Genomic DNA, 24,446 nt, shown 5'->3' on the forward strand with positions numbered 1-24,446 from the left:
CCCGGACATGTCCTGCAATGGTATCAAAATCTTCATCCAGGAGGAATTTTTAAAATTCTCCAAAAGTCAGGAATTTCCCCCTGTGGCGGGGGAGACCCAATCTGGCTGCACTATGGGGTGGTACTACTACTCTGCGGCCACGTTGTGTTAGGAAGAATACTGCCACCGTATTCCCTGCGTGTCATAAAAGGTGACTAAAAAGGGCAGAGTGAGGGGACTAGGGACCCCTCCCTCTGTTTTTTAGTTCCTAAAAAGAGACAGGCCAGAGAAAGGTATGGGAGATTGAGTTATCCCTGTACCCTAAAGATTGGGTCTATAAATGTGCGTGGATGTAGTACGATTGAAGCTAAAAGGGAGGAGATTTGGAGAATGTTTGTGAGAAGAAAGTTGGATGTGTTAGCTTTGAGTGAAACGAAGATGAAAGGGAAGGGTGTGTCTATGTTTGGAAGTGTGAATGGAAGATTGTAAGGTGTTGATAGAGAAAGGGCAAGAGGTGTGGCCTTGTTAGTGAGTGTGGAAGTACAGCAGAGTGTGATTGAATGGAAGGAAGTGTCATCGAGACTGATGTGGGTGAGAGCGAAATTTGAACGTAAGTTGTGGGTGTTTGTGAGTGCATATTGGCCTGGTAGTGAAAGAGATGAAGAAGAGAGGGAGTCCTTCTGGAATGATGTAGATGAGTGTCTGCAGAGTTTTGGAGAGAATGTGATTGTGGTAATGATGGGAGATCTGAATGCTAGAGTGGGAAATGTAACACTTGAAGGTGTAGTTGGTATGCATGGTGTGCCTGGAAGAAATGAAAATGGGGGACGAATAATAGGGATGTGTGTTGAGCGAGAGATGGTGACTGGAAATAAGCTGATTGAGAAGAAAGATATTTACAAGTATACATGGGTGAGACAGGAGGGTGGAATGGTTGTGGATAAAGCACTGATGGACTATGTGGTTGTGTCTAGGAATGTAATAGGAAGATTGTTGGATGTGAGAGTTTTGAGAGGGGAGAGTGGAGGTATGTCTGACCACTATCTGGTGGAGGGAAAGTTAAGAGTAGGTAAAAGAAGGGTGAGAGCTAGGAGGGTTAGGTGTGGCAGGGAAGTTTTGAAAGTGAGTGGGTTGGATAAAAAAGAGAAAATGATAGATAATCAGAAGAAATTGAAAGTTGAGTGGAACGTAGTGAAAGATCAGCAAAATGGCAGTGTGGAGGAGGTGTGGCAGTTGTTTAAGTGCTGTGGAGGGGCATGCAGAAGAGGTGTGTGGTGTGAGACGTGCGGGTGGTGATGTAAGAAAAGGAAGTGAATGGTGGTGCGAGGAAGTAAGTATGGTTGTGGCTGAGAAGAGACGTGCATATGATGTGTGGCTGCAGAGGAAGGATGAGGTGTCATATGAGAGGTATAAGGAAAAGAGGAATAGGGAGAGAAGGGCTGTGCGTGATGCTAAAGTGGCAGCAGATGAAAGGTGGGGTAGGCGACTGACTGAGAATTTTCAACAGAATTAGAAAATGTTTTGGAAGGAGATGAAATGGGTGCGAAAGGGAGAGTCTGGGAAGGAAGAGCGAGTAAAAGCAGAGGATGGAAGAATGTTAATTGAGATGGATGCAGTAAGGAAGAGATGTGCAGAGTATTTTGAACGATTGCTAGATGTAGAGGAGGAAAGGGTGGCTGAGATTGTGGCGGATGGAAGGGTGCAAGGAAAAAATGTGTTGGGAGAGTTGAATGATTCTTTGATCATGAAGGAGGAAGTGGAGAAGGCAGTAAAGGAGATGAAAACAGGAAAAGCTGGAGGTATGGATGGGTGTACTGTGAAATGCCTGAAGGGTGGTGGAGCGACTATTGTTGACTGGTTAGTAATATTGTTGAATGTGTGCTTTGTGAAAGGTATGGTGACAACTGACTGGGCAAGTGCTTGTGTGGTCCCGTTGTATAAAGATATGGGTGATAAGTATGAATGTACTAGCTTTAGGGGTATAAGTCTGTTGAGTGTTGTTGGTAAGGTGTATGGTAGAGTGTTAATTATGAGAGTTAGAGAGGGTACAGAGGGAGTGATTGGTGATGAGCAGTGTGGCTTTAGGAGAGGGAGGGGATGCATGGATCAGGTGTTCGCTGAGACAAGAGTGTGAAAAGTACTTAGGAAAAGGCAAGGATGTGTTTGGGGCATTCATGGATTTAGAGAACGTGTATGATAGAATTCATAGGGAGGCTTTGTGGACTGTTTTAAGATTGTATGGACTTGATGGTAGGTTACTAAAAGGGGTGAAAAGTTTTTATGTATATAGCAAAGCGTGTGTAAGAGTGGGAAATGCTGTGAGTGATTGGTTTTCCATGAGAGTGGGGCTGCGACAGGGATGTGTGATGTCGCCTTGGTTGTTTAATATTTATATGAATGGTGCTGTAAGGGAGGTGAATGCAAGAGTGTTAGGTGGAGGTCTGAGTCTGGTGAATGTTGATGGTGGAGAGTGGAATCTGAAGCAGCTGCTGTTTGCAGATGATACTGTACTGGTGGATGATTCAGAGGAAAGATTGAGACAGTTGGTAGAGGAGTTTGGAGAGGTGTGTGAGAGGAGGAAATTGAAAGTAAATGAGAATAAGAGTGAAGTGATGATGTGTACGAGGTTGGTAGATGGTAGGGGGATGAATATAGTTCTGAATGGTGAGTTGCTTGAGGAGGTAGAGTGTTTTAAATATTTAGGGTCACATGTTGCTGTGGATGGAAGAACAGATGCAGAAGTGAAGTTTAGAATGAAGTAGGTAAGGTGCTGGGAGGAATGAAAAAAGTATTCAGATGTCGTTTGCTTAGAATGGATGTAAAGAGAAGGCTGTATGAGGGTGTTGTGGTACCAACTGCATTATATGGGGCTGAAACATGGAATATGAGTGTAGCAGAGAGGAAAATTTTGAATGTAATAGAGATGAGGTGTCTGAGGAGTATGTGTGGAGTGATGTGTATGGATCTACTGCGAAATGATGAAGTGCAAAGGAGAACTGGAGTTGTTCAGGAGATGACTAATCGAACTGAGCAGAGGGTGTTGTGATGGTTTGGGCATATGGAGAGAATGGAAAATGAGCAATTGGTGAAAAAGATATCTAGATCTGATGTGAGAGGTGTAAGGCTGAGAGGGAGACCATGAATAGGATGGATGGACAGTGTGAAGAGAGCGTTGGATGCAAGAGGGATGTCTGTTGAGCAAGGAAGAGTGGCTGTGCATGACAGAAATCAATGGAGAGAAACTGTGAATGAATAAATGATGATGCAGCTCTGACGGGATATTCTCCTGCATTTGGTCTGATCAGCTAGTCAGGTCAGGTGTGGGTAAAGGGATGGGTCTATTATGATGTGGCAGCGGTAAACCAGCTCTGCTGTCGGGCCCTGCTGCGTATATCACTGATTGCACCTCGCAGTTGACCCTTGTGCAGTGTGATGCTATGAGGATCTGTCCTTTCTCCCCTTTGGGGCTAAGATGTGAATGAATATGTTTGAATGGATGAGTAAATTGGGAGTGTGTCGTCCTGTCTTGGCTACCTCCCTTTCCTTGTGGGAAGCAGCCTAGGTATATAGATAGATACATTTTTTTTTTTTTCAAAAAATTTAATATACTATTAACCCCTTAACTGGGGATGGCTGTAGCATGCCATGCCCCTCCCATGGAGATAATCGCGCTTTGACTGACTTTTTAAAAATATTTGCCAAATCAGCTATTAGTCCTAGAATATTATAATTAGATATGCATATGGCACATACCTTCAGCTTTCTCCCGGGATGTCTGTTGAGCCTTCGTCGACTACCGTAGGACTTGTGGAGACTTCTGAAGTTGGGTAACGAAGTCTCCACTTTATACTTCCTGATACCCAGTGATATGGTTACCACTGCCTGATATTATCAGTATAAACACTATTCTATGAATTTCAAGTCGTATGGAATCCATATTCAAAATAAAAAACACTGTGAAAGCAATGTAAATTACAAGCACGTACGAGCTTTCCACCTGCATTCGTTCCCCGCTGGTATTCTGAGGCGGAGCTGGCATTTATTATTCATAAACGCACTCACACTTTATATTCCTAGTACTTTATACATTTACAGTATTTATATATACAATATTTATCCATAAGTTTCCTTCAGTACTAGTAGTTTATTTTCACTCCAGGTATTCACTTTCTCGTTCAGTAAACTAGAGTAGAAAGAGAGGCTTTCACTTTCACTGTCATTACTCCAAATATTTATACTCATATTCTTATATTACTAATTATTTACATTTCTATTTACATTTTTTATTTTATTTATATTATTTACATTTCTATTTTATTTACACTATGTTATGCACTGTTGCTTGCAGTAACTTATAAAACTATTTTCCACAGTACAATTATATTTACATCATTGCTTTCACTTGCTATTTACACATTCTTTACCCTTTCCCACACGAGGTTGAGTAGGGGTAGAGGTCACAGGGCCCTTTGCTATGGCCTCAGAAGCGACGGAAGTGGACGGGCGCGAATCAGACATGGTTTCATCTCGAAAGACGACAGTAAACTGAATGATGTGGCATATATGGGCAGGGGAAGGGTTGACAATGTCAGCATGGTGACAGCTGTTAATTTATATGCTATGAAAATGATTGGCAGGAAATCTAGACAATACATAATAAATTAGGTAGTTCCAGATGAATGTAAATATCACTTAGGCTTCTCTCTTCCTTTCTTATATATATTTTTATAACGAGAATAGGTCATATGGCATATTTCAAAGGAAATAAGCAGGGAAAATTAGCAAACGAGTGCACGTGGGGCTTTGCCAGGTGATAATTAGCCAATTCCAGGTGTATGGCACTATCAATTACCTTTTTTCTTTTTTATATATAATATTTTGTATAAGAATAAGCATAGGGCACATTTCAATGGATGAATTCAGTGGAAAAATCGGGGTAGGATTTGCGTAGCGTGGTGCAGCTGGGCAGGCAGGAGGAGAGAGTAATGGAGGGAAGGTAAGGAGGGGGAGTCAAGGACAGGGAAAAATGGATTAACTGTCAACAATGGAATGGGAGTACAGATGACATTAGCAGCACTGACTATAGCTGGACACTGGCAGTACTGACAGATGATACAAGCCAGCACTTGAAAGCCCAGGCGAATTCAAAAGTGATGCACCGTGGTATGATCCATTGTGCCTGATCATCACAAAAGCGACGCCTCGCGGTTAAGAGGTTAAACTCTGTAATGACGAGAGAGAGAGAGAGAGAGAGAGAGAGAGAGAGAGAGAGAGACTTTCACTGCTTTTGTCAGTTGGTAAGTGTTACCAACTTGGCTGGTTTAGTGCCAGTAGCTAGCTAAAATGTCCTACCTTTTCCTCTTCTTCAACTTCAGCCATGAGCTTTTTCATACTTAGTACTGTTATAGCCATTATGTAAATGGTAATTGCACACAATTATTGGCTTAGTTTTCATTTTTACACTGTAGCAATTGTTATTCCTATGATCTTATCCTGCATAATAGGAGCGTTAGCATTTTTCAGTCATAATCTAGCCAATTCTGTGCTTCACCTGTTTTTCATTATATTGTAAAAAGATTAGATTGTGATACAGTACAGTAGTACTGGTGTATATATATATATATATATATATATATATATATATATATATATATATATATATATATATATATATATGCCTAGGCTGCATCCCCCAAGGAAAGGGAGGTAACCGAGACAGGACGACACACTCCCTATTTACTCATCCACTCAAACACATTCGCATCTTAGCCCCAAAGGGGAGAAGGAACAGATCCTCACCACACCACACCGCACAAGGGTCAACTGCGCAGTGCAATCAGTGACATCCGTAGCAGGGCTCTACAGCAGAGCTGGTTTACCCCTGCCACATCATAATAGACCCATCCCCTTACCCACACCTGACTTGATCAGCTGATCAGACCAAATGCAGGAGAATATCCCGTCAGGGCTGTGTCATCATTTATTCATTCACAATTTCTTTCCATTTATTATTCTCACGCACAGTCACTCTTCCATGCTCAACAGACATCCCTCTCGCATCCAGTGCTCTCTTCACACTGTCCATCCATCCTATACGTGGTCTCCCTCTCGGCCTTACACCTCTCACATCAGATCTAGTTATCTTTTTCACCAATCGCTCATTATCCATTCTCTCCATGTACCCAAACCATCACAACACCCTCTGCTCAACTCTACCAGCCATTTCCCGAACAACTCCAGTTCTCCTTCGCACTTCATCATTTCGCACTCGATCCATACACGTCACTCCACACATAGTCCTCAGACACCTCATCTCCATTACATTCAAACTTTTCCTCTCTGCTACACCCATATTCCAGGTTTCAGCCCCATATAATGCAGTCGGTACCACAACACCCTCATACAGCCTTCTCTTTACATCCATTCTAAGCGAACGACATCTAAACATTTCCTTCATTCCTCCCAGCACCTTTCCTACTTCATTCATTCTAAACTTCACTTCTGCATCTATTCTACCATCCACAGCAACATGTGACCCTAAATACTTAAACTACTCTACCTCCTCAAGCAACTCACCATTCAAATATATATATATATATATATATATATATATATATATATATATATATATATATATATATATATATATATATAATGGCGGGGGAAGCATGGGTTTCATCAGAGGTGCCCGGTATTTTGACAGTCCAGATACGGCAACGTGTTTTGTGAATTGTACATCTCGTTAAGTGCACTATTTCAAAATTGAGATATTTTCACCGTGGAGAAGGACAAAGGTACCGATACTTTCAGCGTGAAGTGATAAACACATGGGTATTTTCACCGTGTGGTGAAAACAAGCACACTAGGATATTGACTGTTTCACTAAAAACTCATACAGGTGCCACACTCCCTCCAGTCGAAAAAAAAGTTTCATTTTCTCTTTCAAGATCAGTATAAAATAGCTAACAGTTTTGAACTACATGCCCTCGAACTAAATCTGTCTGTTATTTTTCAATGAAATAGTGTAACTACTTACCTATAGCCAGATGCCATAATCCCGCAAGGGATGACCATTTCTCTTTGAGTCAGTTGTTTCACGGGAAGGATTACTAACCCTCCACCAACCCACCTGCTGACACGCAGAAAACACGTATAGGTTGGTTATATGGTTACCACCCAGGGTTGTAAATGACTTCCTGGCTTCCAGGAAACCATAAGGCTTGACACTCAATGTAAAGCCGCCTTAAACAGAAAGAGGAATAATGAAAAGTGACAGGAAAGATGGGAGAAATAGGAAGAGAGGGCAGACACAGAAAAACAATGATAAAGGTGAAGGAATAATAGGTGCACTCCATTGAGTGAGTGGATGATGGTCGTCACCACCTACTTGAGAAATTATTCTGGCTTGAGAGTTGTTGGCGTCTGCTACTTGCTAGAGATTGGACAGGTTGATTGCTCGCTGATCTAGTAAACTCGCTTGAAGCTGCCAAGAGTCAGTACCGTTTACACATAGTCACCGACTTGGGACTCGCACACAGAGAGAGCATGACATATCGGGCTCCACCTGATCCGAAATTGAGAGAGAGAGAGAAAAAAAGACATGATAAGAGAAATCCCAGTACAAACAGCGAATAATGATGGATCCATCCCTGTTACTGAATTATTAAGGAATCGGTTATGCTGTACTTATGCATGGTGTGCTAAGTAAAGATTAGGAGACATTCTCTTAGGAGTGAAGGTTTGGTGTGGCCATTCTTCTTCTTTTCCTCCTCCTCCTCCTCCTCATATTCATTCAGGTTCTGGTTATTCTGGATCTGAACCCGATGGACAGCAGGTTGAAGTCACGCTTCTCGATCTGCTTTTCCGGGGATCGGGAGGGAATTGAGAGACGCTTGTATAACCAGACAGGAGAACTGCTGAGTTATTCCAGTGTCGCCATGGGAAGTCGTCCCTCTCCACCACAGAGGATTCAAAATCAGTATTTGTTGACTTGTCCATGACTCGTTCAAAACATCCTGTCGGTGTTGGGCAATGGTGTCGTCTACTTATTTGGTGGGAGTGAAACGGCATAAATTGCTCTAGTTATGAACATCACATGGAATGAACATCAGTGTAAGCTAAAGCCATAATACGAAATAGACTGTTCATGCGTCACTCCCTGCGTCTGATTAAGATCTGGTAGTAAGTGATAAGGTGGTCCCAAATACCTCTTTGTGATTCTGGGTCAAGGGATTAGCCACCAACAGACGGTGTCATAATTATAATTCCACCGTCAAACAAATGAAGGAATTCCATGTCATTCTATCGTTAAATACAAGGGCTGCAGTCACCTCGATTCTATTTTGCCATGTATTGTCTTGATTACTGAAAATCTGACAGTAGTTAAATTGTATCATATTAGGACCGTGTTTTCGTGCCAAAAATAGGCTATTATATCCAAAGCACTTTAACCTGACCTCCAAAAGTGTCAAGCACTGTCTGTTTCAAACCATTTACAGAGGCAACTGTATCACTTGAAAATGAAAATTCAAATATCTCTGTTATCGCCACAGGGTGAAAATACCATTACCTCTACGGTGAAACTACTGATACCGGTACCTCTGCTACCTCCACATAGTGAAAAAAAACAGTATCGCTGTTATTAACGTACCGTGAAAATATCTTTATCTTGTTATCAACACACGGTGAATGTATTCACACCTTATTAAAATTTCATGTTTTCTTCTGCTTAGGTACGTGACGTAATCTTGTTCACTTGTAAATATTCATGTCTTTCAGGTTCACCATAACATTACCACTGACATGTTATATCCTTGATCTATGTGTTCCGTAAGGGCACATGTGTTTCCTAATAACAGCCTACTAAAATGCATGAAACAAAGCTAATAAAGCTGGCACTGATAAAATGTGTTAAAGGTTACAGATCAACTCGCCCGCTGATCGAACCTGGGGTACCGAGATGCCAAACGGCTCCTTCACAGGCATGGTGGGGATGGTCGAAAGAAAGGTTAGTGCCCTCTTATCATTTTCCATATGGTAATAATTTATCATGCGTCATGTAGAAGAATGCATAATTAAGCCACGTCAGGCCTGATGATGCCCCTCAACTAATTACATTGTTTTCTGAAGTAGGACCTGTTATTTATTTATTTATTTACTAATTTATTGAAGAAAAGATTTGGCACAAGAAGGGGGTTAACCCACATAGCTGGGGAGTTTTAAGAGATAGGCATTTACTCAGAGTGGGGGTTGTTTGAAAAGTAGACTCATCTCAAGCAGTCATAGCTCCGTAACTACAAAACTTAGAACCTTCAGTTAAAGATAAAAATACTCAACAATCCTTCATCTCACCATTGTAAGTGCCATAGTTCTCTAGGTGGAGGCATTGAAGAGGCAGGAGGTTATCAGTGAAGGCAAGCTTGAGGTAGTGGAAGGCTTTGTTCAGAGGAGTGGGTGAGTGTGCGGTCACAACACACAGATCATTTGCCTTCCTGGACCAGATGGGGATTCCTCACTTGCACTCACTCACTCTTCCCCTTTTCCCTGTGACCTTGATGTTCCTTTCAGCTGTCCCTGCTACAAGGATGAATCAATACCCCATGTACCTGTGGCTAGCTCTGTTTATTCATCCAGTTTTTCCAGTTTTTCCAGAGTTGCATGGTGCACTATGATGTCTGAACTGAGAGAGAAAACATTCCAAATTGTATTACACATTACTTGCCGCAAAGGATTACTTCTGCTTTTTTTTTGCGAGTACATTTCCTGTGTAGAGTAACGTCACTTGAGTTATCCTTGAGTTCATTTTCTTTTGTTACATCTATACTCTTATTATTAATAACATTCGGCACTACTGTGTATGGGATAGGAGAGAGAAAATATTCCAAGGTGTATTACATATTACATGCTGCAAAGGATTATTTCCACTTTCTGTGTTAGTACATTCTCTGAGTCATGTAAGATCACTTGAGTTGTCCGAGTTCGTTTTCTTTTGTTAGACCCATACATTTGTTATTTTCCGAAGAACTTACTTAGCTATGTTCTTACTGCACTGTAGAAACGGCACAAAACAAATGTGAGTTTACTGTCACAATAGAAACGATTTGTATGTATATTGCACTAGATTTCCTCAACACTTATCGGCACTTCTGCAGGTTCACTTTCACTGTATCTTGAGATAATTTCCTTCTACCGATAATTTCCCTTATATGAGGTCTGATAAAAAAGTATGGAACATTTAGCTGGTAAAAAAAAAAAAAAAAATGAGTTCAGACTTAACTCTTCTTCAAAGTATGTCCATTGGAACTCAACAAACGTAGCTCAGCAATCCTTCCATAACTAAAAACATTTTATAAAGCCAGATTTTGGAATTGCCGACAAGACCTTTGTCACACTTAACATTATATCATTTGCCTCCCCAAATCTAAAACCCTTCAGAGGCATCTTCAGTTTAAAATAGCCAAAAAAATTGCAGGGAGCCAGATCAGGAGAGAAGGGAGTCCGCTGGACCAGTGTGATCCAGTGTTTGGCCATAAAGTTCTGAATAAGATTGGATGAGTGGGTTGTAGCTGCCAGTCCTTAGCCTCCCACAATTCTCGTCTCTTGCAACATTCCATATTTTGTTGGTAAGAGAGAACTACTAGGTACCCTTTACTGACTGTTTGGCCTCCTGGAGTGTACTCGTAATGAATACTACCTTGAAAGTTGAAAAAAAAGAAAAAAATCTTTCGGCATGAGCTCCAACTTGTTCTGAATCTTCCATGCATAACACCTATAGCTTCACCGCCAAAAGCCTGCTGAATCTTCCTGATGGTTTTGGATTGCATGTCACCAAGGTTCTAACAAAGTTTAATGTAATAATGTTGCTCAATCTGCCTGGTCAAAGCGACACGAAATGAAAATGCGAAAAGTAAAAGCAGGTCCTCAAACACACTGCTTAGCAGTGACTAGGTTGGGCAGCAGTGCTCGATGCCGGACATATATATATATATATATATATATATATATATATATATATATATATATATATATATATATATATATATATATATATATATATATATATATATATATATATATATATATATATATATATATATATATATATATATATATATATATATATATATACATATACTCTATATATATATACACTATATATATATATATATATATATATATATATATATACATACATACAGTATATATACACGAGGCCCAAAAGTTCCAGTAATTTGAATATTGTAGGAAAATAAGTTATCTTACCTCCTGTTCCCACTGTCGCAATCGAAGTAGTCCCCTTGGGCCTGTATACAATGGCCCTAGCGTTTTTTTCCACGAGTCCATGCATCCCTGGAAGGCTTCAGGCATGATGGTCTTGGGCACATCCTGCGATTCTGTCTGGATCTCCTCAGCCGATTCAAATCGACTCCCTTTCAGTCATAACTTCAGCTTGGGAAACAGGAAAAAGTTGCAGGGGGCAAGGTCAGGCGAATAGGGTGGGTGGGGAATGCCTACTGTGTTAGTGGAAGCCAGCAACTGCCGGACAACATTTGATGTGTGGGCAGGGGCGTTGTCATGATGTAGGAACAAGTCCTTGCTCTTCCACTGTTCTGGATATTTGCGGCTGATTTTCTCCCTCAGGCACTGCAAAACTTCACAATAAAACTTTCCGATGACAGATTGATCAGGTGGGACCAATTCCTTGTGAAAAATCCCTTGGATATCCAAGAAAACGATCAACATCAACTTGACATTGCTGTGAACTTGATGCACTATTTTTGGCCTCAGTGATTGGGACACTTCCATTGCGATGATTGCTTTGGGACACGGCATTGTCAGCAAAGGCTTGCTGAAGCAACCGGTGAGTTTCTGCAGCAGTCTTGTTGATCCTGAAGCAGAACTTGATGTAGGTTCTTTGTTCCGTGAGGTCCACCATTGCAAAACCGCCGAACCACCTACACACCACGTTAGACAGAAGGCATAGCTCAACAAAATGTTCGCTCACAGATACGACCGGGGCCACATTGACACACATGGGGTGCTGCTGACTCCTCCAAATGGCAAAAAGCAAAATTTCAAATTGTTGGCTCCCTCTGTTCAAATTACTGGAACTTTTCGGTAGCATCTCATATATATATATATATATATATATATATATATATATATATATATATATATATATATATATATATATATATATATATATAAAATATGAGATGCTACTGTATATATATATATATATATATATATATATATATATATATATATATAATATATAGTTCAATTGAATAAAGAATTGAAAATGCTGAGAGCAAGAAGCGTGTAAAGAAACTAGTGAAGAGGAAAAAGAAGAAGGTAAATGAGGATCTAGGAAGAAAAATGAATGCGAACTCCTCTGAAAATAGGAAGTTATTCTGGAAAGTGGTGCGGAAATGTAGAAGTGAAAGTGGAAAGAAATGTGATGGTGTGAATGATGTTGGTGGTAGATTATTAACCCATGGGGATGAAGTAAGGAACAGATGGAAAGAATATTTTGAAAGCCTGATGAATGGGGATAGAGAGAGAGCAAAGCAGCTGTAAACATGATTGGTTTTGGGGGTGTGCAGAGAAGGAATCCAGTACCAGGAGACGTGACACTCACACAGGTGAAGAGTGCAGTGAAGCAGCTGAAAAATGGGAAAGTAGCTGGAGTTTGCGAGGTGTATGCAGAGATTCTTAAGTGTAGTGGAAAGAATGGAATGAAGTGCTTGTTGGAGATATGTAAGAAGGAGAGGGATGAGTGAAACTGTGCCCACAGAGGGGAAAAAGGCTGTGATTGTACCCCTGTGCAAAAATAAAGGTGAGTGAAGTGAGTGCAAGAATTATCATGGCATAAGTTTATTGAGTGTGGTAGGGAAGGTATGTGGAATAATTATTATAAAGTAAGAGAGATATCAGATTTCCTACTGAGTGATGAACAGGGTGTCTTTAGCAGTGGCAGAGGATGTGTGAATCAAATATTTGCAATGAAACGGATAGTAGAGAAGGCTTGTGAGAAGGACCGTAATGTATTTATGGCATTCATGGGTCTGGAAAAAGCATATGACAAAGTGGACAGAGAAGGATTGTCGAAAGTTTTGTGGATGTACGGTGTAGATGGTAAGCTGCTAGGCGCCATCAAGAGTTTTTATGGTGGTAGTGAAGCATGTGTAAGGGTTAAGGGGCATTTAAGTGAATGGTCACGATCGGAGTGGGCGTACAACAAGGCTGTGTGATGTCCCCATGGTTGTTATATATTTATATATGGATGGGGTGATGAGTGAAGTAAAAACACGGGTAATGGAGAGAGGGATGGCGTTGGTAATGAATGGTGATGGATGGAATATCTCAAATTTGTTGTACAGTATGCTGATGATGCAGTACTACTTGCAAATACTGGACAAGAACTTGTTAGCTAGTGCAGAGTTTTGCTGATGTATGTGAGCGTCGTGCTTTGAAAGTAAATGTAGAAAAGAGTAAAGTGATGGTTATTGAGAAAGGTGACTCCCAGTGTCCCAGTGTGATGTTACAGTGAATGGAGAGAGACTGGAATTGGTGAGAGACTTCAAATACCTGGGTACAGTGATAGAAAAGAGAGGAAACTGTGCAAAAGAAGTGGAGAGTGGAGTGACACAAGGAAGAAAAGTATCTGGTGTAATGAAGGCCTTGATAATAAACAGAGGCTTGAGTATTCCAGCAGCACGAGGCTTACATGAAGGAGTGTTAGTGCCAACTTTAACATATGGATATGAGACTATGGTGTACCATGAAAATGAAAAGTCAAGAAAAAAGCAGTGGAAATGGGACTGCTGGGGAATGTATGTGGAATACAGAGGGTGGATAGGATACGAAATAATGTAATTTGTGAAAGATGTGGAGTGAGGAAGTCTGTGGACACCAGAATCGAAGAGCGTACTGAGATGGTATGGTTATGTGGAGGGAATGGATAACAATAGAGTGGTGAAGAAGGTATAATTATCTGAACAAATTTGAAGGAGGGAGGAGGCAAGGTAGGCCAAGGAGAAGGTGGAGAGATATGGTGGATGAGTGTGTGAGGAAGAGAGATTAGGAAACTGGTGAGGCTAAGGAACTGACAAGAGATCGAGCTGGATGGATCAGTGCTGTGAGAGGAAGTGCATGATCTGGGATTTGGCACCCCTTTTTAACGTGGCAGCATCCAGACTGATTCTACTGGATACGTTTATCCAAAGCTACAGAACGTGGTGAATGTTTTTGGCATATCTGCTAGAGCCAGGATTCCCGGGACTTGAATGATGAGTGAATGGAAGCGTGGCCCATTGGATTGGGCAAATTTGGGCTGTCTGGACATTGCTACTCCTCACCCTGCCCTAGGGTGGGAAAGGAGGTCCACATGATGATGATGATATATATACACACACACGGTAATCTCAATCTTTTTAATAGCCAGATGCTCTATAACTGGACTCCCCAATGTCCGGACATTATGGGCCCGGGCCTTCAGAACCCCAAAACGGCCAAAAAACTTTAAAAAGCAAAAAAAAAAAAAAAAAGCCTTTTTTTCAACCGTACTTTGAAGTTGGTGCACAGCGCTGAACAGCTGTGTTTACGTACGGCCACTTGTTTCCTCTCCTCCCCAGTTACCGCTTAACTACCATCCTGACTAGACACGCATAGCAATGGATGCCGCAAGTTCTTCTTTTTTGTGAATTAACAGTGAATAAACTGCAATACATCACCATTAGAGCACATGAGAATTTTCAGTGTTAAGAGATTTGAATCCAGAGTGCAAAGGATTAAATGCAGAGTGCAAACTGGTGGTTAAAAATGGCATGGTGCAAGTAAGAACAGAATGTGCAGTGTTAAACAATTCTAACTCATAGTGCAAAGAATTAAGTGCAGCACAACACTCGATTACTGTACGTGCATCAAGAGCATTTTCACCACTGCCAGAGCCTTAGAGGAGGCGGGTTAATTTTCGTAACGGCGATGGACGTGTTGTAAGTATCCGTACCTGCTAAATATTTTCCATACCCACTTCTAATTCCTAATTCCCTTGTTCCTTTTAATTTATTTCATGCTTTCTGTCCCTTATTTGTGTGAATAGGGTCTTCAATAGGTGCTATGCATATCAGGACATGAAGTTATTTAGGTGGCTTTCAAAGTTAGGCTTAGTTAATGGCCATAAGTACCAGTCCAGGAGGCAGAGTCCCAGTATTCGGACGATTCCACTTTCCGGAGATGCCTTTGGCTGTATTACATTGGATATTGGAGGGATTATTCTCTCTCTCTCTTTATTTTTATATATATATATATATATATATATATATATATATATATATATATAGAGAGAGAGAGAGAGAGAGAGAGAGAGAGAGAGAGAGAGAGAGAGAGAGAGAGAGAGACCAAAGATGGAGATATTAAAAATAGATGGAAAGAGCATTTTGAGACAGTTCTTAATAGACCAATACCACCAGAAGAGAATATACCGTCTGCTCAGGAAGATTTAAATATAGAAACAGGAGAGTTGAGGCTTGCAGAAGTGGAGAAAGCAGTAAAACAGTTAAAGAATAATAAGGCACCAGGGGAGGATGGTTTATTTCCGGAAATGTTTAAAGTGGAGGGGGATAGATTAATAATGATCTTGACCAAGCTATTCAATAAGATATGGGTGACGGGGTTACTACCATCAGTTTGGAAGAATGGTGTAATTGTTAAAGTTCCGAGACCTGAGTGAATGTGGTAATTGGAGTGGAATCTCTTTGTCACCGATAGCTTTGAAAGTTTTCAGTAGAATGTTGTTAAATAGGTTGGAGCCGGTGGTTGAGGGTATTCTGAGGGATGAACAGGCTGGTTTTAGAAAGGGACGTGGTTGCAGTGATCAGATCTTTATAGTTAGGCATTTGATGCAGCAAGTTAATGAAATGAGAGTACCGTTAAGTCTTTGTTTTGTTGATTTTGAAAAGACTTTTGATAGTGTTTCGAGAGAGACTATGGGGAAGATCATGAGACATTATGGAATACCAGAGGAGTTTGTGAGGGTCATTATGAACATGCATGAGGACACATTTTGTAAAGTGATGGTTGATGGTTGTCTGAGTGATTCGTTTGAAGTCAAGTCCGGAGTAATTCAAGGTGGTGTTCTATCGCCTTTACTATTTATATTGGTCATTGATTACATTATGAAACGCGTTGGAACAGAAACCGATGCAGGTATACTTTGGGGAGAGAACAGGAAACATTTGGATTTAGATTATGCAGATGATATAGTTTTGATTTGTGATGGGCCAGAAGAGATGCAGAGAGTGTTGGACTGTTTGGTGAGTGAAGGTCGCAAGGTGGGTTTGGTTATTAATTGTGGAAAAACTGAAATAATCAATATGAATATGGAAAATGCGCAGGAATGTGTAATTGGAGGTATGGTTGTAAAGCAAGTTGATAGGTTTAAATATTTAGGTACTTATTTAGCCCAGGATGGTTCTTTGAACTTTGAATTCGAGGAAAGGTTAAAGAAGGCTAATCAGGCAATGGGAATGCTTAAAAATATTTGGAATAATAACAATTTTTCTGTGCATACAGAAATCAAACTTTATAAGGTAATGGTTAGGAGTATCTTAATTTATGGACACGAGTCTTGGTACAGCACAGTGACTATGGAAAATAAATTCTTGGTGTTTGAAAACAAAGCACTTAGAAGAATATTAGGAGTTAAGTGGTGGGAAAGGATACCAAATAGTAGAATTAGAGAAATAACGGGAGTGCAGCCGGTCGATGAATATGTTAGGTTCTCATGATGGAAGTGGCTAGGACATGTGTATAGGAGACAGGGAATAGTACGAGGTACACCAGGGTGGGTGGCACTTGGTAGGAGAGGTAGAGGAAGGCCAAAAGAGACGTGGGTGAGGACAATGAGACGGGAAGCTGGAGATGAGTGTTGGGGAGATCTTGAGGGGTTAACACAAGATAGGATGTGGTGGTGTGAGTTCATCGAGGCCCTATGCATCCCCGAGGGTGCCACAGGAAATGATTGATTGATTGATAGATATATATATATATATATATATATATATATATATATATATATACAGTAGCAACCGTGGCTCAGTGGCTTAGAGCGCTCCGCTCTGACTGAAGTGTCGGAGGATCGAATCCACCCAAGGGTCATTGGTAGACATCAGGAAGGGCCTCCGGTCATAAAATGCTACACACTCCAGTCCAAAGTCCTCTTCCCAGGGGCAACGCCTTAGCCCTTCGGGGATACCTGGTGTAAAACCAAATTATTATTTTTATTATATATATATATATATATATATATATATATATATATATATATATATATATATATATATGTATGTAACTCCTACACACCGGGAGATTCCAATGTCGCACAATCCTCACTATGGGGGATTTCCTTGATTATGGAAAATAATACTCTTAACCCGACATGTCCCATCGATGTATGGGTACTTCGCAACATTGTGTCACAGCTAGACCTGTGAACGTACAGCTACGTCACACAATTGCAAAGTTCACAATTTGAACAATTTTCAATTTTCGCACGTGATTTTTGGTACGTATGCATGGGACAACACCTTCCTCTACAAGATGCCAGGCAGGGACAATGCCTTACCCTGCATGACCTCCCCCCCCCCTGCACGCAATTGTCTCGGCAATTCACCTGTTACCAGTGACCTGGCCAATATAGACGTTCAGGGCCAGAGTGATTCCCCAATCAATGACAATGTGGAGGACAAAGTTTACATAGCATTAGAGGAAGAAACAGTCAGAAATGATGATCAGGTAATGTCGCCAAAAAAGGTCAGGTATGTTGATGTGTTAATGAGCAAAACAATGCTTATATTGCCTATATTACTTTTTGAAAACCAATATACTCTTGTATTACATTTAAATTCGTACCAAATAAATAAATAAATAAATACCATTTATGAATGGTGTGGAATAGTTACCCTCCCAAAGAACTCGTTTTCTTTGGAGCCAGCCTGATAGAAAACCCAGTAAGGTAAGGAGTACTGCTAGCTGTATCGATTATTTTAAACCTCAGGTAAGCAATTTCTCTATGAATTTTCGATGTTTCTCATCAAAAGTGGAGGTTTGAGCAAAAATTTTTTTTTTCCAATATTGGTCGGGATTGGGGGAGTCAGTAGTGGAAAATTGGTCGGGATGGGGTGGGTTAATTCAAACCCTAATATCTGCCAAACTGTAACAGCTAGAGGAAAAAATTAAAGATACATACGACTCACTAAATCTTTGTCTTTCAAATGAGAGTATCCCCACGTCTCCAGATGGTCCTGTTGATGAGTAAGAACAAATTTAAGTTCAAAGGGTGGTGGGAAGACGCTTGCTGCCATACTGTACATGTCAAACGGCATTCCTCCACGTCGAAAATCGTGATGGCTATACATGTCAACAGGCATATAGGGGTTAAAGCTGTCCTAGTACCAGCTATGTTAATTTTTGCATCTGTATATGCAAATAGCTACTTTCACTAACCTGCCTATTAGTGGTCAATGTAATTTGGTATCGATTAGAAAAAATATGATCATGATAGCCTAAGACGGCATATGTACAGATAATTGTCAGAAATCGTGGATGTTTACGGTGGGTGGATATGGTAGCTGCTTTTGTTAACCTGCCTATTAGTGGTGAATGTAATTTGGTATCGCTTAGAAAAAATATGATCATGATAGCCTAAGACGGCATACGTACAGATAATTGTCAGAAATCGTGGATGTTTACGGTGGGTGGATATGATAGCTCCAATGATCATAGTGAATGCTGCAAATTCCTTTTGTTGCAATTTTGTTAAATTTTACGGAGTTTTCAACCAATGGAACATGTTTCTGTCAAGTGCTACCGGGTGTTTTTTTTTTTTTTTTTCACAGGGTTGTTTCCCTCCAGGATTTAGTATTATTTCCAGAAATACATAAAGGCAGTCAGATATCAACCTGGGCAAATCAGAGAATCACTTCTGGAGCTCAGGGAACCTGCCTCAGACTCTGCCATTAACCCATTGTGTCCGGCACATATATCTTCCTGCAAACCCTCCCCACAGCCGACTATTCCTGAGAAAATCATTTATTTTTAAACCTTCATATCTCAGTTAACACTTGACCAAAAATAATAAAAACAAAGTGTCATAATACTCGCCAATCTTTCATCTTCAAGCTGTTTGCATCACAGGGTCCATGAAGTGTGTGTAGGAAGCATGAGTTAGTGGGGAGAGGGGCAATTTTTGTTGTTTTTTTGCCCCCTTCCATGTGTGTGGCAGAGGTGAGGTGACACAACTAAAGCTTATACTAGCCTTCCACAGCATTATCACTTTGATAACACTTCCAGAAGACCACAATCCACCAAAAACACTATTTATGTGAATTTTTTTTCCATAATTGGGCGTACTTGCTGGGAGTCTGGTAACCATAGCAACGACCTTGAGGCAGGCTGCCTGCTCGCCTCACCATCACACTGCCTTCCAGACAGACATACGAAGACTCGCTCTCTCTCTCTCTCTCTCTCTCTCTCTCTCTCTCTCTCTCTCTCACACACACACACACACACACACACACACACACACACACACGGAGATGTATGTTTCGGCTTGCATTGTCGCTCGATTCTGGCATCGCTGTGCGACTAGAAGTCTAGGTATTACAACTACTACAAATACTTCTGTAATTACTATTACTACTACAACTACCACAACAACAACTACTACTACTACAACTCCACCACTACAACAACTATTACTACAACACCTATTGCACATACTACCACTACTTCTAAAATTACTACCACTACTTCTACAACAACTACAAAAAACCTAAAAAATAATATTGTGAACAAAGTAGTTATTCACGTACTGTCCATAATTGATAGTTTTTTTTTTTTCCCTGTGATTTGTACTTTTCCATCAATACAAATATGTTTACATGAAAACTTTCAATAAAAAATAAGGCACCGACTTTATCATGACACAAACTTTCTGTTTCCATTATTTACATAAATATACACAGAGCAGTAAAATCATTTTTTCTCATTACACAAAAACCGACATACCAGTATGTATATACTAAACTAACTTATGCATATGAGCGAGGCTTCTATCGCTCGGTCTTTGAGTGAAAGTCGAAGAAACAGGTACTGCACAGTGCAACCTCATATTCAGCACACCATCACTTTGTCATACGGCGTTGCTGTGGTCGGTATGATGATATGGCATAGACATACAGTAGCAATGCCAGAAGGCTTCTTTGCCTGCAGGCGTTAGAGGCTGTGCTTCCATGTAATGCCTAGTGAGGTAGTCTCAGCACTGCAGCCTGCCAGGCAGTTGTTGTACACTGTGCCTCCATTTCACAGAAGGCATTACTTGGCCACATCTCTCCAGGAGGCCGTAAATTACATCCTCTCAATCTGCCTAAGGGATGTGCTGGTCTGTGTTACATCCTTGTACAGAATGAAGGTATTCCATACACAGATGTCAAGTACATATAAGAATGCCTTCTTGTACCATTTACAGCACCACCTCAGACAGTTGATGGTGCCAATCTGCATAGCAGATTTATCGACGAGTTGCATGTTCAAGTTATAGTCGATAATGGAATCAAGCTTGAGGAATTGATGCCTCGTTCTCTTATCGACCTTGCCTGTCTCTACCAACTTACCTTCATGGATTGTGGAGAGGACATTTACCTTCTTATCATACCAGTGAATAGCAAGGAGTTTACCTGATTTCAAGGTCCTGCACTCCTCCTTCATGATGCCCTTCAGAAAGGATGGTCAGTGTTTCCTCTTTTCACGGATAGTGCCACACGATCCAATTTTGTGCTCTTGCCGGTACTTTGCAAGACTTGATGCCGTGTTGTAATTATCGGTGAACAGGATGTGGTTGCCACCGAAGTACCTGTCCATAAGCTTCTTTGCAACTGAGCCAGAGAAGCCATGGGAGTGATCCTTCGATAACTCAGCATCATTCGCTGTATACACAATAAAATCTAACAAATACCCAGTCTTGCAATCACACAAAACAAAATAACTCCGTAACGATGTCTCGTTGAGGCAACGTATGAAGGCAAGATGTCCCCTGAACAGAACAGGCGACTCGTCAATAAGCTTCTGGAATGGCCTAAAATATTGTAAGATCTATATTTCTCCTTCATTATTTCCAGAATCGAGCAAATTTTCCATAGCCTATCGTTCAGATGTGAGCCCATTTTGGTGGAGAAATGCAGGTACCTGAGGATGTTGAGGTACCTGTCCCGTGGCATATATTTACCAATCATCGGTGTTGTTGCGATGTCATTCACTAGCCGATGATCATGAATATTATGTTTTTTTATGTGAGGCATCAACATGATCAGTGCTAGCCAAACATACATCCTGCTAACATTCGTCAATGTCCATTCTTTCATCTCTGCACACTTTCTTATGTGCTAGGTTTCATCACAATTGCAGCAGAATTCCCTGAATACATTTATTTCTTTTTCAATGAACTGCATGACTGTTGTAAAGAAAGCAATGAAAAATCAGGAGGGGTGGATAATGGATGGACGGGAATTCTGTCTGTACACCTGCATTTGCATCATCAAACACAGGTAGCCTACATCGGGCTGAAACTCCATCCCTTCCTCCCAGGCAAATGTTTCCAATATACCCACCCTTGGTCCATGCTTTCTCTGCTGCGCACGTGGCCTGCCTCGTGCTCTGCTCCGGTCCCTAGTATGACGCCGTGGTGGTGGGTCCGCCGAATACTCACTAGATGAGGTAGGTGATGGTGGTAGTGATGATGCTGGTGACGGTGATAGTTGTGGCGATGGAGATGGTGATATTCGGGGACGGGCACATGCCTGCCAGCAATAAAATGATTTTCACCATGCACCTGCACCCACACAACATACTTGGCTGTGGTGATGAGGCAGGGTCATGCTGCAGGGCAGGTGACGAGGCAGGCCAGCATGGCAAGGCACATGGTGAGGTAGGCCGGCATGGCGAGGCATGTGGTGAGGCAGGCCGACGTGGCAAGGCATGTGGTGAGGTAGGTGCAGATGCAGGATGTGTGGGAGAGACTAGTGTTGAGGTAGGATGTGTGGAAATTTCCACGGCAGCCTGTGAGTCATGTGCTGGTGCACAGCTCAGCCTGCGACATTTCCTCCTCCCACCATCCTCCACCACCTCTCATTCTTCACTCCCTACCTCCTCTTCCTACTGTGCGAATATCTTTCTTTGCAGGATCATCAGTATCATCTGACCATTTTCCATTATCAGAAAAGGTTGATGATCATAAAGAGGGAAGAGATTGCCGCACAGTGGAGAACTCACGGTCACTCTTCTCATCTGATGCATACATTTCCACACTCAGCATGGCAAAGTCACTTTTATCAGAGGAGTAGTCACTTTCCCCCCTCCTTTCCCCACTCACTATTGACAATAATGGCAGGTCTAATCCACTGCCTATTGCACTGTCACTAAGGTCTTTCCTTTTTTGGCCTTTAGACTTCATTGGTGTTGAAGTCGGCGGCCGTGGGCACTTAGCCGAGGGTCTGGACATAGGGAAAAATTTTTTGCTTAGGTCTATCCATGACAAAGGTAGGCAGGCAACTGGAGCACGACTGGGATGCATACCAGAGGGTTGCCAGTGATTGCTCGTTATGGAAATAACCAGCTGAATATTCAGACAATGGCGTAAATTACTAGACCATATATACGTGTCACCTGGACGGCCCCTGGACGAAGTGTATACATGACACCCGGATGTGGTGGGTTAAAGTTAAAGCTTAGTCATTAGCAGAAGTGGGATCATTCCGTTTTATCATTTGCTCAGTTATGTGGTATGATATACTTAACAAAATTCAGAATGTGAGTAAACTGTTGCAGTCAATCTCCATGAAGCTTGGTGTGGCTGTGGACTGCAGAGGAAGACTAGATATTCACTTGTTTGCTACAGAGATACAGGTTTTGCTAATGCACAGACTACTTCAAAAAATCTGTGAAGAGATGAATGTGGACACAGTGCTAAAACAAACATGGCTGAGAAGCAACAAAAAAAAAAAAAAAAAAAAAAAAATAGCTATAAGTGTGCAGATGAGCCTGTCGGTGATGCACTTAAGAGAATGGAGACTACATTTTTTAATGTGGTGGTGGACACTGCCATTTCCTTGCTTGACGAGAGACTTAAGACCCTATGAGAGGTGAATGAAAAGTTTGGGGTACTCTTAAGCTTTACAAGTATGTCTACAGAAGACATTGTAGACCACTGTCAAACCCTTGCAACACTCTTACCTCTGAAGGACTACTCGGGCATTAATGGCAGCAAAGTGGCAATGGATCTGCATAGTTTTCCTGATTTGCCATCAAGCAACATGACACCCATGGACCTCCTTACCTTCCTGCATGAAAAGAAGTTGATGGAAATATTTCCTAACATGTGGGTAGCTCTGAGGATCTCTGCAACTTGCACTCTAACAGTTTCTGCAGTAGAGAGGAACCTTTCAACACAAGTCCAGACAGTTAACATATGATGATGTCATTGATGAATTTGCTGCAGTAAAGTCAAGGTGAGTCAGATTATATTATTTATGAAAATATGAAGAGATTTTTTTGAGTTTTAGAGAATTGCTGGTTTGTGTTATTATGATGCCTTCCTCTATTATAAAATATACCTAAAATTCCACTGTCTTTGTTCATTAACCTAATAAACCATAAGCCTTAATTTAACTGGCATCATTTTGTTAAAAAAAAATCTTAAACAAATGCATCAGTGATACAGAAACCTTGTAGTGTTGGGTATGCAGTTATGATGCCAGCAAAAACTTCACGCCTTTTATTAGTACTGCGTAGTGTGGAACTTAAAATAAACTGGGGACCTTCACCTGTGTACTAGGCTTTGTAATTACTTTGTAGGCAAAGACAAGCATGATGTGTAAATGGGGGGGAAGGACACCAAATAGGCTTGGGCTGGCAATGCTAAACATATTCCAGCATGCGCACAATCATTCAAGATCATGCTCTGCGGAGTCACATCGCCGTGGTAATACTGATTGAAGAAAAAAAAAATACAGTCAGAGTTTTCTATCAGACCTCGTATTCTAAATTCTTGTGGTAAAATTATTCACTTGGCCAAGTTCTTGCTGCACTAAAGGGACTACACAAAATATTTTCTAGTTTACTGTCACAACTAAACGAATCTGCACACTTAATGCACTATATTACTGTAACACCAATTTGCACTTGTACTGCGAGGTTACTTATAGTGCAACCTGAGAAAATTTTTTAATTCCCATATTTTTCCTTATATTATACATTCTTATGTAGTAATCTCAATATGTACACAATTAACACTAGTACCTCACCTCACTGTGGTAACGGAGGAAGCACAAAGTGCATAGTGCCACTTTGCATTCACTGCAGTGGTACTGCATTTTCGTGAACTTGCTGCCATCAATGAATGTTCAGGCAGG

At 41.1% G+C, this 24,446-nt stretch overlaps 1 protein-coding gene across 1 annotated transcript in view; it reads left to right on the forward strand.

Annotated features, from left to right (window-relative positions):
- The window catches only part of LOC145412363 (uncharacterized), a 138,988-nt gene that overhangs the window by 74,042 nt on the left and 40,500 nt on the right, over positions 1-24,446 (forward strand). Inside the window, exon 7 of the mRNA XM_080282252.1 lies at positions 8,896-8,986. Within this exon, the coding sequence (XP_080138378.1) occupies positions 8,896-8,986 (91 nt within the window). The remainder of the gene's footprint in view (positions 1-8,895; positions 8,987-24,446) is intronic.

The sequence above is a fragment of the Coenobita brevimanus genome, chromosome 93 (assembly GCF_032717465.1).
Source record: "Coenobita brevimanus isolate Jiangsu-jjx chromosome 93, ASM3271746v2, whole genome shotgun sequence".
Classification (NCBI taxonomy): Eukaryota; Metazoa; Arthropoda; class Malacostraca; order Decapoda; family Coenobitidae; genus Coenobita; species Coenobita brevimanus.